Source organism: Lipomyces doorenjongii, assembly GCF_038497915.1.
Source record: "Lipomyces doorenjongii strain NRRL Y-27504 unplaced genomic scaffold V1508scaffold_54, whole genome shotgun sequence".
NCBI lineage: Eukaryota > Fungi > Ascomycota > Lipomycetes > Lipomycetales > Lipomycetaceae > Lipomyces > Lipomyces doorenjongii.
This window is the reverse complement of record NW_027118121.1, coordinates 89,896-107,590: the sequence shown is the minus strand read 5'-3', so window position 1 is coordinate 107,590 and position 17,695 is coordinate 89,896. Positions and strand designations below refer to the sequence as shown.

Genomic DNA, 17,695 nt, shown 5'->3' with positions numbered 1-17,695 from the left:
TTGCAGCAATTAAGAATGCAAATAATCTTGTCCCTAGGAGCGCGATAATTGTTGATTTTTAGTAGTTCTGGTAGCTTGTAAGTGCATGCCCATATAAAACAGTTACAAAATTTGAACGTACCGTCTTCGGCCAACAAAATGAATCGCTCGCCGCTATCGATAATACTTTTTTCGACGTCCAAATGGTTACCTTCTATCCACGACCAAATGCGCACCTTTTCTTCAAGCACGTTATCTCGTAACAAATCCTCTTCGTGGCTAAATGTCCGTCTACTCCTTGGAATTTCAGGCGAGAACGTCTGCGAGTACAATCGGTTCATAATCAACTTCTCCATGCCCTCTAATGCATTCGCAATCTCAGTCTCCGGCAATGTCGAGAATGGCGGATACAGCGGCATCCGCGGTGCGATGAAGTTCTGGAAATCCTGGACGATCTTGACTTGCTCACGCACCGTCCACGACCGTTTCCCGAATTCGTGGAGAAAGCTCTTCAGGTAGCGAGACAACGGGTCAGCGCCTTTATGCCGGAGCTGGCTGAGGAAGCGCTGGAAGTCAAAGGGCAACTCCGCGGGCTGGTCTTCTGGCTTGGGTAGTTCGGCTTGTTGGGCGCCTTGTACGGCTGCAATACGCGACGACGACGATTGCTGCTTATCCGTAACTTTGGGCGCCGACGAACGTGCCGGTGATGAAGTTGCTTTTATAGGTTGCTTAGAGACGGTGCGCACCGGATGTACCAGCTTTGTCGAGCCGTTGAGAGACTTAGAGGCGTTAGAAGCCATGCTCGATGATCTTGACAATGTGAACGACGTCGAACTACTGGACGACGGAGATGGTGGTGAGGAGCGCTGATCAGAACGTGACACGAGCGATAATGGGTCGAATTGTTCTAATATGCTCTGTAGGTTCATGCTTGGCTTTCCTATCGTAGGCTGGGGGGTAGGCATTGGTGACGGCGCTGGGAGGTCGTCGTCTCGCGACGTTGCAAGTAATGACACCATTTCGGAAGAGTCTGACAGAGTAAGACCACTCACGCAACTACTCCAGAAAGAGTTATAGTCAGTATTCAACTGTGAGAGCAGTAAGGAGGTTGGCACGCATGGATGCCGCGATGAGGATATAGACACCCAAGCTGAGCACATACCTGTCGAGACTAGAAGACGCCACAGACGACTCGGCAGGAGGAACCGGACTGTCACCAGTAGCGCATTTGTCCGCCGACAGAGACGTAGACGAAGCAGGCGACTGCGGCGCGGACATGGTACAGCTTGGCCTATGTCGACTTCAGCTGAGCTTGTTTTGTCCGGTTGGAACGAATGACGCCTTCACCTGGGAATACTATAAAACAAATGCTGACGGTAACGGTTATCGTCCGATTGCCAGTCGTCTTGCGAGATGCCAGATGCAGATGAGGCAAATTTGGTGTTACGGTATTAATGAAATAAAACGCAAAAAGTGAAGCTGGTTGAGGGTTATCGAAACGTGCAATTCTGAACAAGTGGGAGATGGGACGCGATCACGAGGGTTCAGACAACCTTCCATATAGTGGCGGCGTCGATCATGCTCCGCCGAACTAATATCCACAACTATCCGCCGGAAATTTTTAACGTCAACAATAGAATAATACCGCCAGTACGGTACATGCGGATCATTTTGGCTTGAAGACAAATGTGCGGCATTTTCTTCAGTCTGGTCCCAAAATCAAACTCCGCATCCAGTATCGGCGAGGATTTTAGCAAGTATACTCTAGCCGGCTTGCAGCTCGAAAACGCGCTCAAACGTCGCGGTCCAGATTGCTATAACACGGTTGTTGTTGACATTAACACCGACGACGATAATGAGTCACAACAACTGACCTTTTTTTCGACCGTGTTGTCCATGCGTGATCCATTGACGCCCCAACCGCTACAATCTGCAGAAGGTCGGATATTGCAATTCAACGGCGAAATATATGATGCTGTTGGTGAATTAGAAGGATACAGGTCGGATCTGTTAGGTGATGATGCAGTCTGTAAAAACGATACGGCAGTATTATCACAACTGTTTGAACGGTTCGGAGTTATACACACGTTACAGTCAATTCGAGGTGAATATGCATTTGTGTACTATGATAAACTGTCGAGATGCATATGGTGGGCAAGAGATTGTATTGGTAGACGCAGTCTCCTCGTCAACCGGTCTCGAAAAGACTGTATAGCTTTGTCGAGTCTGCCAGCTCCCGATCCTGGATTACGCGCTGGCTGGCGAGAAGTTCCTGCCGGCGAAGTTTATAAGTTAGATCTGCGCATTGTAATTATCTTTTAGATATCGTGTTGACAGCGGCTAAGATATTTAGATGGATATCGAAGTTATATCGTGGTCGTATGAATTGTGCGGGTCGTTGGTAATGTTATTGTGATTTCTCGCGCTGATCGTATTCTGACTGTTGCTTAGAAATATCCATATATGCCTATATATCTCGACATCTCTCTTAACCAACACAGCTATGATACCCTCGTCACCGAATTCTCGTCAACTTTGCTCGCCGCAGTCCGCCGCCGCGTTCTCACGATCCATCACTCTAGGTCTAAAGCCGACACTTATGCCATTCTCTTCTCCGGCGGCCTCGACTGCACTCTCCTTGCATATCTAACCGCCATCTGCCTACGCGACCACAACGCACATGTCGACCTGCTCAACGTCGCCTTCGAAAATCCTCGCATCGGCGGCGGCTACGATACACCCGACCGCATTCTCGGACGACAAAGTTGGCAAGAACTACGATCTTTGCCCGGCCTACAGTCATCCCAGTGTGACTTCAGATTTGTGGAGATAAACGTGCCGTATAATCAAGTCATAGAATACAAATCCTACGTGCAGGATCTGATGTTTCCCAAAGACAGCGTAATGGACTTCTCCATCGCCTTAGCATTCTTTTTCGCAGCGAGAGGTATCGGCACAATGTTCACTTCGCCCGTGGCCGACCCAGTGGAGGAGTACTCTACATTGAGCCGGGTGCTGATCTCTGGGTTAGGCGCAGATGAGTTGTTTGCTGGGTACACCCGGCACGGGACTAGCTTTGCTCGAGGTGGGTATGAGGCTTTAGCGAACGAGTTGGCACTGGATTTTGGGAGATTGCATGAACGGAATTTGGGAAGAGATGATCGCGTAGGTGCGCACTGGGGCAAGGAGGTACGTCTTAGTATTTTCAATGTTGCTTGTTGGTCGAGGTTGGTAGGATCATTTACGATGCGTAGTTTCGGTACCCGTATTTGGACGAGGAATTTGTAGATTTTGCATTACGGTGTCCGTTGGATTCGAAATTGTGGGTACGAGGGAGTGCTAAAGAGGGAAAGCGGCTTCTCCGACATTTTGCAAGAGTTATCGGACTGTACCAGGTCGCAGGGGAGAAAAAGCGCGCTGTGAGTGACTTTTGCGTATGTTAGCTTGCAAGTAGGAAATCTGACAGCTGGCATATAGATCCAATTCGGCGCACGGTCAGCTAAGATGGAAGCGGGAAAGGGTAGGATTAGAGGTACAGATAAAATCGTTTAGTCCGGTTGTACATTAGAGCGGGTAAATAAAAGTTAAAAGATTTCCTTCGACGGCTCTGTTTAAAGGGCTTGTGGATAAGCTGATGGGAACCGATGATGACAACCAGATACTTCTGATGTCGTTTTTTGTCGCAATGCATCGTTGTCAAAAATCAAATGGGTCTCTTTCAGCGAGGGGTATTGTCGGTATTGTTCCGAGCTTTTGAATCTTATCTAACGCCGTACACATGCTGCCAGTACCATCATGAAAAGATCCTTTGACGACGACTAGGAAACATGACAAAAACGATGCTTGAAGAAGGAAAGGCAAGTCTGAGGTGGTCGAACTTGTCCAAGAACTGTGATTTGAGCCTAATCGTACAGGTGGGCGTAATGGAGTGATTGTGCACGAAGGTGGCTAGAATGATCTATCCACCGCCGATTCGGAACTAAGGAACCGATTCGGAACTAAGGAATTTAATTAGGATCGACATACACCAATATTTGCATATTTGCATTAGTACGTACTTGGCACAGGTATCTATTTTAATCTACCGAGTAGCAGTCTGAATGCGTTGAATATAAACTTAACGGTGCTGAAAATGACTAGCACAACAAACAATAGTTCGCGACGTTTCGCGGTATCGAGATAGTCGTGCTGCATTATTGTCGCGTAATTGTTGTGCTGTGCGTTTCAATCGCTGTTAGTTTAGTGAGCTGGAGAGTTACTGAGTGCGCATTAATGAAGTGGTGTGTTGTTGAGAGATCAACTGTGGACTGGAGTGATTCACAAATAGTCTGGGGTTATTGATTATTACTGGTAACTGGATCAAAGTGTTCACAGCGCTCAAACACTGTAATGAATGAAGCCCTGAGCGGCGGAGCCGCACAATCTATCAATTCCTGACTTTAGCCCCATTCCCCTAACAATAGAAAAGACTGGCACCACTCCGGCCCTGTGAAGGTTGTTTGGTACTCTCGGTCTACTAGACCAATTGCAGTGCCGATGTCCCAATACGGGCCGGGATTTTGACCATTAATCCCTTTTGTTTGGATCAACATTGGTAAAAGGCAGAATTAATGTTATGGAAGTCAACACTGCCCACAATAAATGGCTATTCGCAGCTAGTTACCATACCTGTCGCAACAATGCGTCAAATAGGTGCATGTCTCCCACGATTCTCACAAGTTTGCATGGTTGGCACATGACGCTTTTGCGGAACAGCTGGATCGTATCTCGAGTCTTGAAAAGAGCTGATTTCGAAACTGGAAATTATTTCTCCATGTATGCTGTTTGTCGCTTTTTATTTTGCCGTTGTTTAAACCGCTTACGTTATGCACGGTGCATATATATCACAATAATACAGAGCCTTTTCGAACTGCAAAAGTCGTTTCCCTTTCGCTCCGATAGCACATCAGGAATAATTCAGTACAAGTCAAGTAACGCTTTTAATCAAGTATTGGCGGGTATCCAAATAAAATCAAAACCCAACAGATAACTGCAAATTAAATCCGCCTCAGAGCCGATAAAATAATTAGCAAACAGTATTCCAAACGTCAAATTGAAGCAGAGCTCACGTCACAGCATCGTCATTTTCATCAGAACTCTCGACCTCTTTTTGAAGAACCTCCATTTTGTTCCCCCGCTGTCGTTGCAAAAGCTCATTGAAACCCGGAATCTCCCGACTGACAAATTCCACTCCCACAATCCGTCCCGCGAAACTAATTTCCCCTGCTGCTGCGTCGTGCATTTCCGCAATAGCAACCCGCTCGGAAGTCCACACTACATCCCAAGCGGGGGTCGCGAATTTCGCGTATGGGATTAAATCCTGGAACGTGGCGTCCGGAGGCATGAAGTTCGGTTTATTCACAAATTCGACGACGATAACGTTGCGTCCCGGATGCCGATCCAGAACGCGAGCGTAAAGCCAACCGTGGGGGAGGCCGAGGCTTATGACTGTTCCGCGACGGAAGTTCCATTTTGCGAACCTCTGAGCATGAGAGAGCGTGTCGATTGCAATGACGGCGACCCCGGTCGGTGGACGGGTGTATCGTCTTTGACCAGGAGCATGGATCGGGGATTCCGGGGGGATCTCTCGCACAGATTCGGGCTTCGGGAGTCGCCACGGCGGTTTAGGGCGGAGGTTGTTTCGTGGGATGAGTGTCATGACTGAGAAATGATCTTTCGTAATGCGCATTTGTCGGATGTTACTCTCGTTTACGTGGAAATCGGGCGATCGTTTCCGGACGATAATTGTAATCACGGCGGTCTCGCCTTGCTTCACTACTCGGCGGTTGGAGTAGGATGGGATATGCACGATTCTCTTGACGACGATATCGTAGTATATCGCAAGTCCACGGACATCGTATCCATCGGGACCGAGAGCATACATCTCTCCGAGCCCAAGCTCGCCGTTGTGACCGACGACATGAATATGCTGCCCTCCCGTCCTTGGATCGAATCTCGCGGCCGTGATGCGGAAGATAGGAGATTCGATGTCGGTCCAAAACACTGTCTGGATATTCCCACCGATTCGACGCGGCGGACGAACACAGAAGTCGAGATGCGTGGGGTACGTAATGGCCGGCGCGAACCAGTGCTTGACGTAGCTGAACACTGACAAGTATTCGTGTAAGCCCGTGAATGTCGCACTGACGGTGTCTTTGACGTGAAAGATGGACACCACAAGAGGGTGGAATGCCCATGCGATGTTCGTAACACCCGAGACTGCGTCTCTGTCGTATTTGTCGTACATGACCGCTGGGACCATGATCCTGTTGCTCATATGCACGCAGTGCGTCGTGTTCCATTCGTGGATGAACAAACTAATCGTCCTCACAATCCCATCATACTGCGACGACAAGCAATCGACCAAGATTATGATCTTCTTGCCCAGGACCCGCGCTCGTGAAAGAGTATTGAGCCAGGTATGTGAAAGCATTGTCGCACGGATGAGGATAACGTCGGGATCCCAGGCAGAGATGCGGATATAAATCGTGCCGTAGTGAAGGCTGGGTTCGTCTTTGGAGCAAATCGCGTGCACGCGGGTAGACGTTGCTGCGTACTCCCAGGTGCTCTGTCTCTCATGCGTGCACTCTGCCACACTGTTTGCGAATTCCCGAGCGTTGAGCCGTTGTGGCACGCAGTCGAGAAGGTAATGCACATGTCCGAGGGTATGAAAAGAAGGTGGAGCATGCTGTTCGGCCGAACTCTTCAAAACATCGACGTACCGTCCGACACAAGGAAAGTTTGGCCCTTCAAGCACATACACGCGCAAGTAATTTATTTGCCGGCGAAATTGCTTCAAGCTAGGCATCCCGAGCCGATAATAATCCCGCGAAGCAGTATTAATCTTCAATCGGTCCAAATTCTGCAACGATTGGATAATCCGCTTGGACGTCTCCTTGTTGTAGTCTTTGAACGTCGGCCATTCGGTGACGCAGCCGTATTTTCCGTCTGGACCAGCGCGTGTGTGGACGGCCTCGAAACCACTTGGACAGGGAAGCGGAGTTCTCGTGTTGAGATATCCGGAGCTCGAACTGCCGGGTCCAGCTCGGCTTGCGAGAATTGGCGGAGATGGCGCACGGTCATCCGTGGCGTCGATGCCGTAGCTGTCGTTTAGTAAGGAGCTCCGCGAGTCGACAGATTGTCGGCGAGAGAAGAGTCCTCGAAGTGGCATTTGTCGGCAAGTATAAGATTACTAAATACGCCGATGCAAGAATATACGGATAAAAGGACTGCAAGACAAATAAATGTGCAAATTTAGCATTTTAGTACCCACAGCAGGCATGGTTGATCTGTGGCGCGTGGGCTGGGTGCGTAAAGATCTGCGGGGATGGATTATGGTGAAGATTGGCGGAACAAGTAAAATACGGTGTACTTAGTTACCCTGCCTGTAATTCACTGTGGGTTAGGACGGAGCACGAGGGAAAGTAACAACCGCTATTTGCATATGTTCAGTGGCGAGAGAGAGACCCCGCAATCGAACCACCACTGGATTCGGATATGCTACTATTTCTGATAATCGAAACGATATAGAGGATACTTAGATTGTCAGCATATCAATCAGATCATGGCACCGCGGTTCGCTCCCAAGGAGCAAGTCGTCCTGGACACGCCCAAGGACACTCCATTCACGCTACAAGAATTACGACAGTATGATGGTACGTCATTTCTGCATTCCATGCAAAGTGTCAAGAGCTGAGTAAGGTCAGGTGTCCAAAATCCATCAATCTACGTTGCCGTGAAAGGAACCGTCTTCGATGTGACCAAGAACAGCAAGGTGTACGGTCCCGGCGGCTCGTACGCTGTTTTCGCAGGAAAAGACGGATCGAGGGGATTAGCGAAGAGTAGTCTGAAGCCCGAGCATGCGGTACCGGATACGGACGGTTTGGACGAGGGAGAGTTTACAGTGCTGGATGACTGGTTTTCGTATTTTAGTCAACGGTACAATATCATGGGCAAGATCGTGCCAGAGGGTGAGGCCAAGATATGACTTGTTCAACTGTGCTCGGTTTATATGTACTACGACGTGGGCTAAGTGATAGAATCGATCTTATTTGTTAGGAAGCACAGAATAGCTAGTAAAAATACATAATAACCCACTTAACACAATACCAACGTTTATCAAAATATACTGTACGCCAATAAATCCATAACTTCAGATAAAACACCTAGTATACTCCGATTACCCCAATAAGTCGCAGACCCTTATGCCCACACGTGTGCTATTATTGCCGTCGAGCGCCAACGCAGGACCAGAATCACTGTTGTGTCTAAGCATCAAAAGAGTACGGCTGACCTCCTTGCCAGCTTCCTCCATGTCGTCATCGTCATCGAACGCGGGAGCAGGGACCGGTTCCGTGGCAGTCGACTCTGGGATGTCGTCGTCGTCATCCTCGTCGTCATCAGCCTGATCATCGTCTTCATCCTCCTCGTCGTCCTCCATCTCTTCGTCGTCATCCATCCTTGCCTCGTCGTCACGGTCAGGGTCACTCTCATCAAAATGCTGCGTCAGGTCAAGCTTCGTTTCGCTACCAGTCTCATTACCCGATTCCAGTGCCTCTACCCGGGCCTGTAGCTGGCCGATGCACCCCTCCAAGTATCGCACATATTCCACCGTAGCCTGCAGAATACCCAACTTATGCAGACTTGCCTCACCATGGGTCTGACTAGCGACGCGGCACGCCGGGACCATGGTCTTGAGCGCATCAAACTCCTCATTCATCTTCGATCTCCGCCGGCGCTCGATTGCAGAATGCGCGATTTTGCGAGCGGTCTTGCGCGTCGCGGCCGAAGTCGACGAGCCGCTTCCTCGTTTCGACTTTGGCGCAGGGGGAGTCTCGAGCGGTTGCGCCTGCTGTTTAGTAGTGGTCTTGGTAGCGGCGGGTTTCGGCAGAACAGGCTGCATCTGGATAATCCTGCGCGACCGCATTGGCGGCGGCGGGAGCTTGGACGGGGCAAACTTGCTGCGGGTCTGGACATTGGAAGTAAGCTGCTGCTGTTGAGTGCGTGCGTCACTGAAGGAAGTTTTGGGCAGTAGCTGTGGTCGTTTAGAGTCGTTTAATGTGACGGACGGAGGTAGGAAGAATGCAGCGATTTCCGGTGCGCACTGGGGATCGTTGGGCAAGATGTCGGTCGACGGGGGTGGCGTGATGAGCGGACCTGACGGTGAGCGAGGGCACTCAGTAGGGGACGTCGGAGACGGCAAACTAGACGCGGACTGAGTCATTGTTGCTGACGATGACAAGGGTGATGAAGCACCAGCGAAGCGGGAGAGAGGTATACAGAGATATATATATGTTGTATCATATATGAAGCATGTGCAGCAGCCGACTGACCACGCTGCTGGCCGGTTCCCGCCTAGGCCCAGCCAATAATCTGTTACTACCAGAGGGGCTACTCACTTGTGCAGTGCCTTTTTGGGGGGTTCGTTCGAGATCAGATAGAGGTCGAGCCGCGTGGAGGCGATTTGATTGTGAAAGTCCCAAGGCACGCGCTCTGCTCGCGTGTGCTCGAGACGCCGGTTGCGATTGGCCGGCCCCGCGTCGGTCGCGTGCGCACCCTGACCAATCCAGTTGGGCCCTCGAGACATCCAGCAGCAGATCGCGATGAGCTTGGACGCACGTGCGCAATCCGAGCCTGTGCGACTCTCACCGGTGAGGCCCTAACCCTTCTGGTTTGCCTTTTGTCTTCCGTGCCCTGGCATCTTCCTCTGATTTGTCTCGTGCACGTTGTCGTCGCAAGAACGAAGGACATCATCCACCTTGGTCGTCTCATCAGTCGTCAGTCGTCATCACCTGGGGCAGGTTCTAGCCGCGTCGCTCTGTCAGCATCGGCAGTGGCTGCCGGCAATCATATAATCCCACCACAGTGCCGTCATATCGCATTAAGTTTGGATTCGTCGTCTCGTAGATAGTAGGAGCACTGACCGCGAAGGCAGACGGTTCTGTAGGCATAGGCAAACAACTGACTGATTTCGACACCTTATGCGGGAATATCACTCGTCTCCCAAACGCATATATTGTGCTAACTTCCCGGTATGAATGCCTTTCTGAGTCACAAGGCCGAAGGAAAATATAAATCTACCATTATATTTTGGGACAATATCAAAACTGCCACTGAAATTTTCAGATATATCACCTTATTTTTGGCCATTCCGTAGCCGTAGCCGTTTATTACTGCAGAATGACGGTCACGTGATGGTAACAAAAGAGTTGTGGGGTTTTGTGCTTACTTTTTTAACAATTGGTTCGATGGTCTAGTTGGTCATGGCATCTGCTTAACACGCAGAACGTCCCCAGTTCGATCCTGGGTCGAATCAAATTTTTTTTTGTTCTAGTTGATTTTTACTTTTATTGGCTGCACAGAGCCAGCAACGGGGACAACAGTAGGTGAGTTATCGGATCGTTGATTATTATTCTTGATAATAATCCAGAAAAGTTATTGTTGTACAGAAGCGGCAATAATGCATGCAGGCTGAACTAGTGGAGGCACCCAACTTCGCGCATTGCGATTATAAATGAGTAGATGACTGCAGTCTCAGAGCAGAAAACCTATTGGATCAAAACTCATGTGATGGATATTTTATTGTCAATCAGGGTCTGTTTAGAACATCGCGTGGCGGTGCTGTCGATCACTTTGCAGCATCGTTATGTGAACAAGCCACACAGCCACACCTCTATCGTGCCTCGTAGCAAATATATCAATCAGTCTGTACTTCCCGAATCCAATCACATCTCATAGTCCTTGCACCGCAGGCTGGTGCTGTATTTCTACTTTAATCTGAACATGCAATTCCAGTCCTTCGTGCAATAACACATTGCGCACAGACGCAATGGGTCTCCAGCAGTTTGGCGATTCTCTCTTGAGGATCGGCTACTCGATTTTCAGGCCGCGTTTCATCGTCTTCCATGGTTCGTAATCGGTCAATGTGTTCAATCGCATGCTCATACAGCTAACTCACTTTCAGCAATATTCATCATGGCCTGCACGATAATTGGGTCAATAATGATCTATCCGGGCGGCAACATTAAGTACATCGACGCCCTCTTTCTCGCCGCTGGCGCATCAACCCAAGCAGGCCTCAACACCGTCAACCTCAACGATATGACGGTATGGCAGCAAGTCGTGCTCTATATCATCCCGGCCTTCACGAACCCAATCACAATTTCCACATTTGTAGTGTTCCTGCGGCTGTATTGGTTCGAGAAAGCGTTCAAGGACATTGCCCAAAAATCCCGCCTAGATCACCGACTCCGAAAAGCCCGGAGTTATGGTGTTGATGGACCGGATATCGAGAGCAACGGCGTCGCGGGAAAGCCAATCATAATCTTGCATTCTGCTAAAATGACGGAGGCAAATTTCCCCGGGTACACACGTTTCACGAGCGCGTCGCCTCATCGACGGACAAGCAGCGACCTGAGTGCCGACCACGATCATGAGCCGGTTCAATTCAGAAATGTGCATTTGAGAAGTGGCTCCTGCCAGAGTGATAACGAACATGCTATTCGCGATGACTCGGATAATGAAGAGAGCGGCGAGTCGTCGCAGACCTCGGACCGTCAATGTGCGCAATCATTACTGTGTCGTTGGCGTACAGACTGTGCTAATCGATGTAGGGGGCCTTATGATCGAACGCCCATCGTCTTCTTCTGAAGACCGAGGTCGCCGTCGGTCCTCGTCCTCCGATGATGCCCGTGCCCGGGATCAAAGTCCACATTCGCGTCCGTATAAGCCAGACCAGGGTTCAGCTAATCGCGACATTCGTTTCGTCGATCTCCCATCGCCACGCAATTACCAACCGCGCAAGTCATTCAGCAACATCGAGCACGGGCCCGCGCTGGTCATCAAGTCGCCCCGGGAGCAGGAACTTGAGGCTCAAGAGGCGGCTGCGGAGGCGAAGCGGCGCGGGAGTGCAGAAATCCATTTCGCGTCCCCCATTGCCGGAGTCCGTCATCACCTACCTTTTAAAAGACGGAGGTCATCCACAGGCTTTGGATTCATTCGGCGGTCGGCTGACGGTTCAGAGCGGGCATGTGACCAGGACGAGGACATGACAGACCGCACACTCCGACCTACAAAGTCTAACATCGTCAGCCCTTCAGATAAGACCGCTGACGAACACGGGGGCAAGATCAGGAAGCGCGCGATCACCATCGAAGCACCAGAAAGTTCAATAGGCCGCGGTCGATCGCTAACAAAGGAAAACTCGATCGGAGAATTTTTCATTAATCGGTCAGCGACGATGGATCGCTTGGAGCGGATCGTTTCGCGCACGCTGAAAGGCAAGAGAGCGGGGTCGCCTAGTTCAAGGCGGTCGGCCACGTCGCGAAAGTCATTAGGAATACTGCCTTACTTGTCTTACGAGCCAACTATTGCGCGGAACTCGACTTTTGTTGGTCTCACTGACGAGCAGAGAGAAGAGCTAGGTGGAGTTGAATACCGTGCTCTGCGTACGCTAGCAGTCATGCTAGTGGCATATTTCTTCGGATTCTTAATTTTAGCCAACATTAGTTTGATCCCCTGGATCATAAACTCTAGTCGGTACCGCCCAGTTGTTGAGAGCTACGCCCAACAGCCGGCATGGTGGGGTGCCTTCTCGGCCACAACAGCGTTTATGGATGTAGGTTTGACCATAGTGCCAACGTCCATGGTCCAATTCCAATTAGCCGTATTTCCACTTTTAATGATGGGTTTTCTGATTGTCATTGGAAACACGGGATTTCCGTGTATGCTGCGGCTTATTATCTGGATATTGTCGAAAATGTTTCCGGATGGCTCTGCCACGCAGGAGTCATTGTTCTTCTTACTCGATCATCCGCGTCGGTGTTTCACGCTGCTGTTCCCATCCGCCGCGACATGGTGGCTTTTTGCGGTCCTCGTGATTCTCAACGGCGTGGATCTGATTCTGTTTATCATTCTCGACATCGACAACCCATTATTCGCGTCATGGAGCGCGGGCCAAAAAATCCTGGATGGATTATTCCAGGCAATTTCGACGCGGACGGCAGGCCTATCTGTAGTGGATTTGTCACAATTACATCCCGCCGTGCAGGTTAGTTATCTCGTGATGATGTACATCTCAGTCATGCCTATTGCCATCAGCGTCCGCCGGACGAACGTGTACGAGGAGCAATCGCTTGGGATCTACGGTAGTCCGGGCGAAGAAGATGAAGATGAGGAGATGGATGAATATTCCGAGCGCGAAGCCGACATACTCCTAGACAACGACGTGCCTGGCGCTGGTGGTCAAGCGCGCCGGTCTATGAATGCAGAGGACGGCGAAAAAATTCGCCGTCCTAGCAAATCCAAATCGCGCTACAAACGAAAACCAAAGAAAATTAACGATTCTTTTGTATCCAACCATCTGCGTCGGCAATTATCTTTCGATCTATGGTACCTTTTCCTTGGCCTTTTTATAATTTGTATAGCGGAAGGACCGCAGTTACAAGATCCGAACAATATTGACTTCAGTATTTTTAATGTGTTGTTTGAGGTTGTGAGCGCGTATGGTACTGTTGGATTGAGTTTGGGGTATCCGAACACCACTACGTCGTTTTCGGCCCAGTTTACTGTTCTTAGTAAACTTGTAATTGTCGCTATGATGGTGAGCCACCACCTACTTCCCTCTTTTCTTATATTTCCTGTCTACTACTCTAATGTCGCTAGGGTTTGATTTGTGTTTAGCTGACAGGCTTGTAGATCCGTGGTCGCCATCGAGGCCTCCCCTATGCGCTCGACCGAGCAATCATTTTGCCGAGCGAATCTATGGCTAAAAGGGACATAAAGCAGGAATTGCAAGCTGAGCGGCGCGTGTCGCTTAGTTCGAATCCGGGGATTCCGCGCACGAGCACTTTCGGTCGTACGTCTGGGTTTGAGGCTACGCGAGAGGTATAAGGATTTTTTTTGGTTTCCTGGCGCATTTTGAATAGAAGTTTGGTTAGTTTATTTTGCATTGGCTTCGCCGTGATTTTGCATCAATTATTGTTCGCGTTCTAAAAGCGTGAAATAAACAAATAAATATCGACCCAGCAATAGGTAATTAAACTAATTTCACGGTATCTAAATTCCACAAACCATTAATTAACCGTAACATACACAACTTGTTTTCTACAGAACCGAAGCCGCAAACATATCCAATCAAACCAAACCATCCAAACTACCACCCGCAAAATATGTAGAGCCATGACTTTTGCAGCGAATTCTGCGCTCATATCATCCCTCTCGCCAGCTCATTCGCTACTTGCGCAGCTTCCACGCCATGTATGCGGCCACAAGTGCTGTTATTCCTCCCAGTCGCAACGTGACACCGATAGCATCGACGCCGGTCCTGGACTCCTCGTCACCGTCGCCCGTCAGTTCTTCTGATTTTCCGGGATCCAAGATCGAGAAGATGATGAACGACATGAACGTTGATACGAATTGCGGGATGGTGATAGAGACGTTGTGAAGGCCGAGGTATATGCCCGCTTGTTCGGAGGATTCTTGGGATTCTTCGTCGGCAGCGACATCGTCCTCGTCGGATAAAGACGAAATGTCATCGCCCGAGTAGGGGATTCCGCTAATAGGAATGACGTCGGAGGGACCGGCTGTTGGTGCCGATGCTGGTGACCGTGCGGAAGACGCGGAATCAAGTGGTGTCGCGCCTACGTAGCCTTTACCTTGCTCCGGGGTCGCCACAAGCTGTCTACTCCGTCTCGGCGCTTCAACGATACTCTCCTCGTCCACGACAGGCAACTCCTCTGGGCTAACGGATTCATACCCGTCAATCGTCGTCGCGGAGCTCAGCTTTCTAATTTCCTCTGCTAGCAGCGAATACGGCGCCCACGAAGACAACGCCCAGGAAAATCCGCAGAGACCGACAACGAACGTGGCAGCTTTGACGGACTTGACAAACACGGTACCGAACATGGCGAGAGCGTAGACGGATTGCCCGATTACCCAGGCTGTCGGCAGTGTTGGCCTATACGGTGCAATCGCGTGCAAGAAGTCCGCGATGAAGTCCGGCATGCTTTCGTACGTCGCCTTGTCGTGGTGTGCGTCCGAATTGGGAGGCACGATGAGGAAGGGGAGGATGAGCGAGCATATGAGGGTGATGGTAGAGTAGACTGTCAACGCGAGCGAGCCAACGCGGCCGATGGCGCCTACCCTGTCGCGCGAGTCGGCGAGGTCGCCGTTGCCGTAGCGTACAAAGATTTCGCCGACCCAGGTCGAGGAATAGAACAGAAACGTGAACCAACCGTACCATGCGAACAGCTGGACCGTGAAGATCTGGCGGATACGAGTCGGGAGGTGGAATCCTGTCTGCAAGAGAGCTTTAAGGATATGGTAGATAGAGTTTGATTTGTCGGCCTCGTTCGTGAGGATTAAGACGCGTTCTTCGACCGCCCAGGACGTTAGGCCGACGCACAATAGTAGCGCGAGGGACGAGATAGCACAGAGGACTTTGAGCTGCGTGTTTCCCAGGTAGGGAAAATAGTCGACCAGGTTGATAACACCAGCAAAATACCCGATAAGATGGCCACCGGCAACCATTCTTCCTGCCCAGGCGTTCGCTAGCTCTTGCTTCGATTTTGGCAGCGAGTCGACGATAATGGCGCGGCAACAAGCTTGCACTATCCCAAGGTTAGGATCCCGAGCGACCAACCGATGACAAAGAAAATTACGCACCCGCATTCACGCTGAAATCAGCAGCAAAAACCGACAACACGGCAAACACAATGGTGACAGTCGGTGACCACCGCTCAGACTTGACAAAGATATCCACAAATTCCCTTGTCCAAGCCATGAGCATGAGCGACAGACCGACAATGACAGACCCGATAACCATGAACGGCCGTCTTCGCCCGTATCTCGACGTGCACTCATCGGACCACACGCCAACGACTGGCTGCATAATCAATCCGGACAGCGGGCCTGCGACCCAGACGATGGATAGCATCGACTTGGTCATGCCGAGTGATAGAAGGTAGACGTTGACGTAGGACTGCTCAACACCGTGCACATATGTTAGCTTGACATAGTAAATAAAATATAGGTCGCCGGGGTACATATCCATGTGAACTGCAGTCCAGCAACGCAGATTGTCAACAGAAACAGGCGCATCGGCTCAGATGAGCCCCGCACAAAGGCTTGGCCGGCCCATTGAACAGCCACCATATGTTAGTTTCTCTCGTATTTATTGTCTAGTATATCCTAGTGAACTTCACGCCGAGAGCGAACGAAGGCAATGCACTAAAGCAGATGGTTGCGACGGTGCGGAATAATATGAGGCAGTTGACGACTCCCTGCCATTATCGATAACTCCAGCTCACAAATCACATTTAGAGCCAGGGTCTTATTGATTATCTAAAACCCCTACCCTGGATTCAACAGCACAGCTATGTCCAACGCAGATGATCTTATGCTGATATGCAATATAATAAAAAATGGCGCGTTATATCTACAAATACTTATAATGACGTTTGCTGACATCATTAACCAATTCTTTTATACGTTAAATTGTTAAACGATAGAAGAAACCCAAATCAATATCTTTCAAGACGAAAACAGCAATCATTCGCTCGCTAGGAGCTAGTAGAGCTTCTCGATGTACTTAAAGAATCCGCTACCCTGGATCTCAGCAATCTCTTTCTCCAGCGGAGTAGGCTTGCGGGAGGCGTCCGGGGAGGCGTAGGTTCCCGCGCCCCAAGGACTGCCGCCGTGGACCTCGATCAAGTTGCTCATCTGGTTCCATGCGCGGTATCCAGCCGGGACGAACGTGATACCTTGGTGCATTAGGACCGAGAGCGAGTTGAGTGCCGTGGTCTCCTGTCCTCCCTGAGGTGTGGCAGTCGACACGAATATGCCGGCGGTCTTGCCGATGAGAGCGCCGCTCAGCCAGAGACTACCGGTTGCGTCCCAGAAAGTCTTCCACTGGGCGGGATAGGTGCCATAACGCGTCGGGATGCCGAAGAGGAACGCGTCATGGGACGTGAGGGTCTCGTTTGTCGCGATGGGGTAGTCCTTTTTAGGTGGCGCGTGCATCTTAGCCAGGATCTCGGGGGAGAGTGTCTCCGGGACCTGGAAGATGGTCGCAGTGCCACCGGCTTTCTCGATACCGGCTTTCTCAGCCTCGGCAAGAGTGGCGATGTGGCCGTACATGGAGTAGATGATTATCGCGATGCGAGGAGCCATTCTGTAGTTGGTGATCGGTAGCTAACTAAGTGTTGTTGTGGTGTATACAGGCATGACATCCGGGCGCATGACGTACTTATATTCAGGTGTGATCTGCGCTGTGCCGTCACATACTGACGAACGCGATTCAGAAAACTCAGCAGGAACCGCGTGCAAGTCATTCGTGGTGTTCAGTTTTGACCAAAACCTTCACACACGAATTACCCACGTGGCTCGACCTTGGTTGCATAGTCTACCACGCAAACAACTTTTGGATCTATGAAATCCCACTGCCACGTATTAAAGCTAAGGTCCGCCGCGAAGAACAAGACGGCAAGCACGATGGCGACAGTCGACGCAAAGAGCTGGCGTCTTGGAAAGATGTCGAAGACGCATCGGCGGAAAGAGTGAGGAGCTATTGACCGACAATGCAAAACAAATCCGATTACTATGATACCGGCCATCTTCATCCATTCAGCGAAGTGTTCTATAGGACTAGACGGGACGGCTGGCACATAATTGAACGGCA

The 17,695-nt window shown here is 50.3% G+C and overlaps 8 protein-coding genes and 1 non-coding gene across 9 annotated transcripts; 4 read left to right on the top strand and 5 right to left on the bottom strand.

Annotated features, from left to right (window-relative positions):
• Window positions 1–779, bottom strand: V1508DRAFT_358793 (uncharacterized protein; the record flags this gene model as incomplete). The annotated part of the gene is made up of 2 exons (XM_066937081.1): window positions 1–67; window positions 122–779. Coding segments are annotated over 2 exons (725 nt in total), but the record flags the coding sequence as incomplete, so codon positions are not given.
• Window positions 780–1,255: 476 nt separating this feature from the next.
• On the top strand, window positions 1,256–3,531 carry V1508DRAFT_405891 (asparagine synthase-domain-containing protein; the record flags this gene model as incomplete). Its single annotated transcript, XM_066938725.1, has 6 exons — window positions 1,256–1,258; window positions 1,840–2,286; window positions 2,333–2,380; window positions 2,431–3,168; window positions 3,234–3,398; window positions 3,457–3,531. 6 exons carry the CDS (start codon window positions 1,256–1,258, stop codon window positions 3,529–3,531), a joined length of 1,476 nt encoding a protein of 491 aa, XP_066794018.1.
• A 1,515-nt stretch (window positions 3,532–5,046) lies between these two features.
• V1508DRAFT_231597 (uncharacterized protein) lies at window positions 5,047–7,533 on the bottom strand. The gene has a single exon (XM_066936313.1). The coding sequence runs from the start codon at window positions 7,187–7,189 to the stop codon at window positions 5,084–5,086; it is 2,106 nt and encodes a 701-aa protein (XP_066794017.1). The 5' UTR covers window positions 7,190–7,533; the 3' UTR covers window positions 5,047–5,083.
• Window positions 7,465–8,122, top strand: V1508DRAFT_423036 (cytochrome b5-like heme/steroid binding domain-containing protein). The gene is made up of 2 exons (XM_066941115.1): window positions 7,465–7,673; window positions 7,725–8,122. Exons 1-2 carry the CDS (start codon window positions 7,583–7,585, stop codon window positions 8,003–8,005), a joined length of 372 nt encoding a protein of 123 aa, XP_066794016.1. The 5' UTR covers window positions 7,465–7,582; the 3' UTR covers window positions 8,006–8,122.
• On the bottom strand, window positions 8,058–9,074 carry V1508DRAFT_423034 (uncharacterized protein). Its single transcript, XM_066941114.1, has one exon. It carries the CDS (start codon window positions 8,942–8,944, stop codon window positions 8,198–8,200), a length of 747 nt encoding a protein of 248 aa, XP_066794015.1. The 5' UTR covers window positions 8,945–9,074; the 3' UTR covers window positions 8,058–8,197.
• A 1,185-nt stretch (window positions 9,075–10,259) lies between these two features.
• Window positions 10,260–10,333, top strand: V1508DRAFT_t76. The gene has a single exon. It is a non-coding gene; the product is annotated as a tRNA-Val (tRNA).
• A 392-nt stretch (window positions 10,334–10,725) lies between these two features.
• Window positions 10,726–14,070, top strand: V1508DRAFT_423029 (cation transport protein-domain-containing protein). The gene is made up of 4 exons (XM_066941113.1): window positions 10,726–10,925; window positions 10,982–11,578; window positions 11,631–13,618; window positions 13,714–14,070. Exons 1-4 carry the CDS (start codon window positions 10,847–10,849, stop codon window positions 13,906–13,908), a joined length of 2,859 nt encoding a protein of 952 aa, XP_066794014.1. The 5' UTR covers window positions 10,726–10,846; the 3' UTR covers window positions 13,909–14,070.
• Window positions 14,071–14,250: 180 nt separating this feature from the next.
• On the bottom strand, window positions 14,251–15,964 carry V1508DRAFT_358767 (uncharacterized protein; the record flags this gene model as incomplete). The annotated part of the gene is made up of 2 exons (XM_066937079.1): window positions 14,251–15,626; window positions 15,682–15,964. 2 exons carry the CDS (start codon window positions 15,962–15,964, stop codon window positions 14,251–14,253), a joined length of 1,659 nt encoding a protein of 552 aa, XP_066794013.1.
• A 404-nt stretch (window positions 15,965–16,368) lies between these two features.
• On the bottom strand, window positions 16,369–17,187 carry V1508DRAFT_463551 (flavoprotein-like protein; the record flags this gene model as incomplete). The annotated part of the gene is made up of 1 exon (XM_066942873.1): window positions 16,369–17,187. The coding sequence occupies one exon, from the start codon at window positions 17,185–17,187 to the stop codon at window positions 16,585–16,587; it is 603 nt and encodes a 200-aa protein (XP_066794012.1). The 3' UTR covers window positions 16,369–16,584.
• Between the last annotated feature and the right edge of the window lie 508 nt (window positions 17,188–17,695).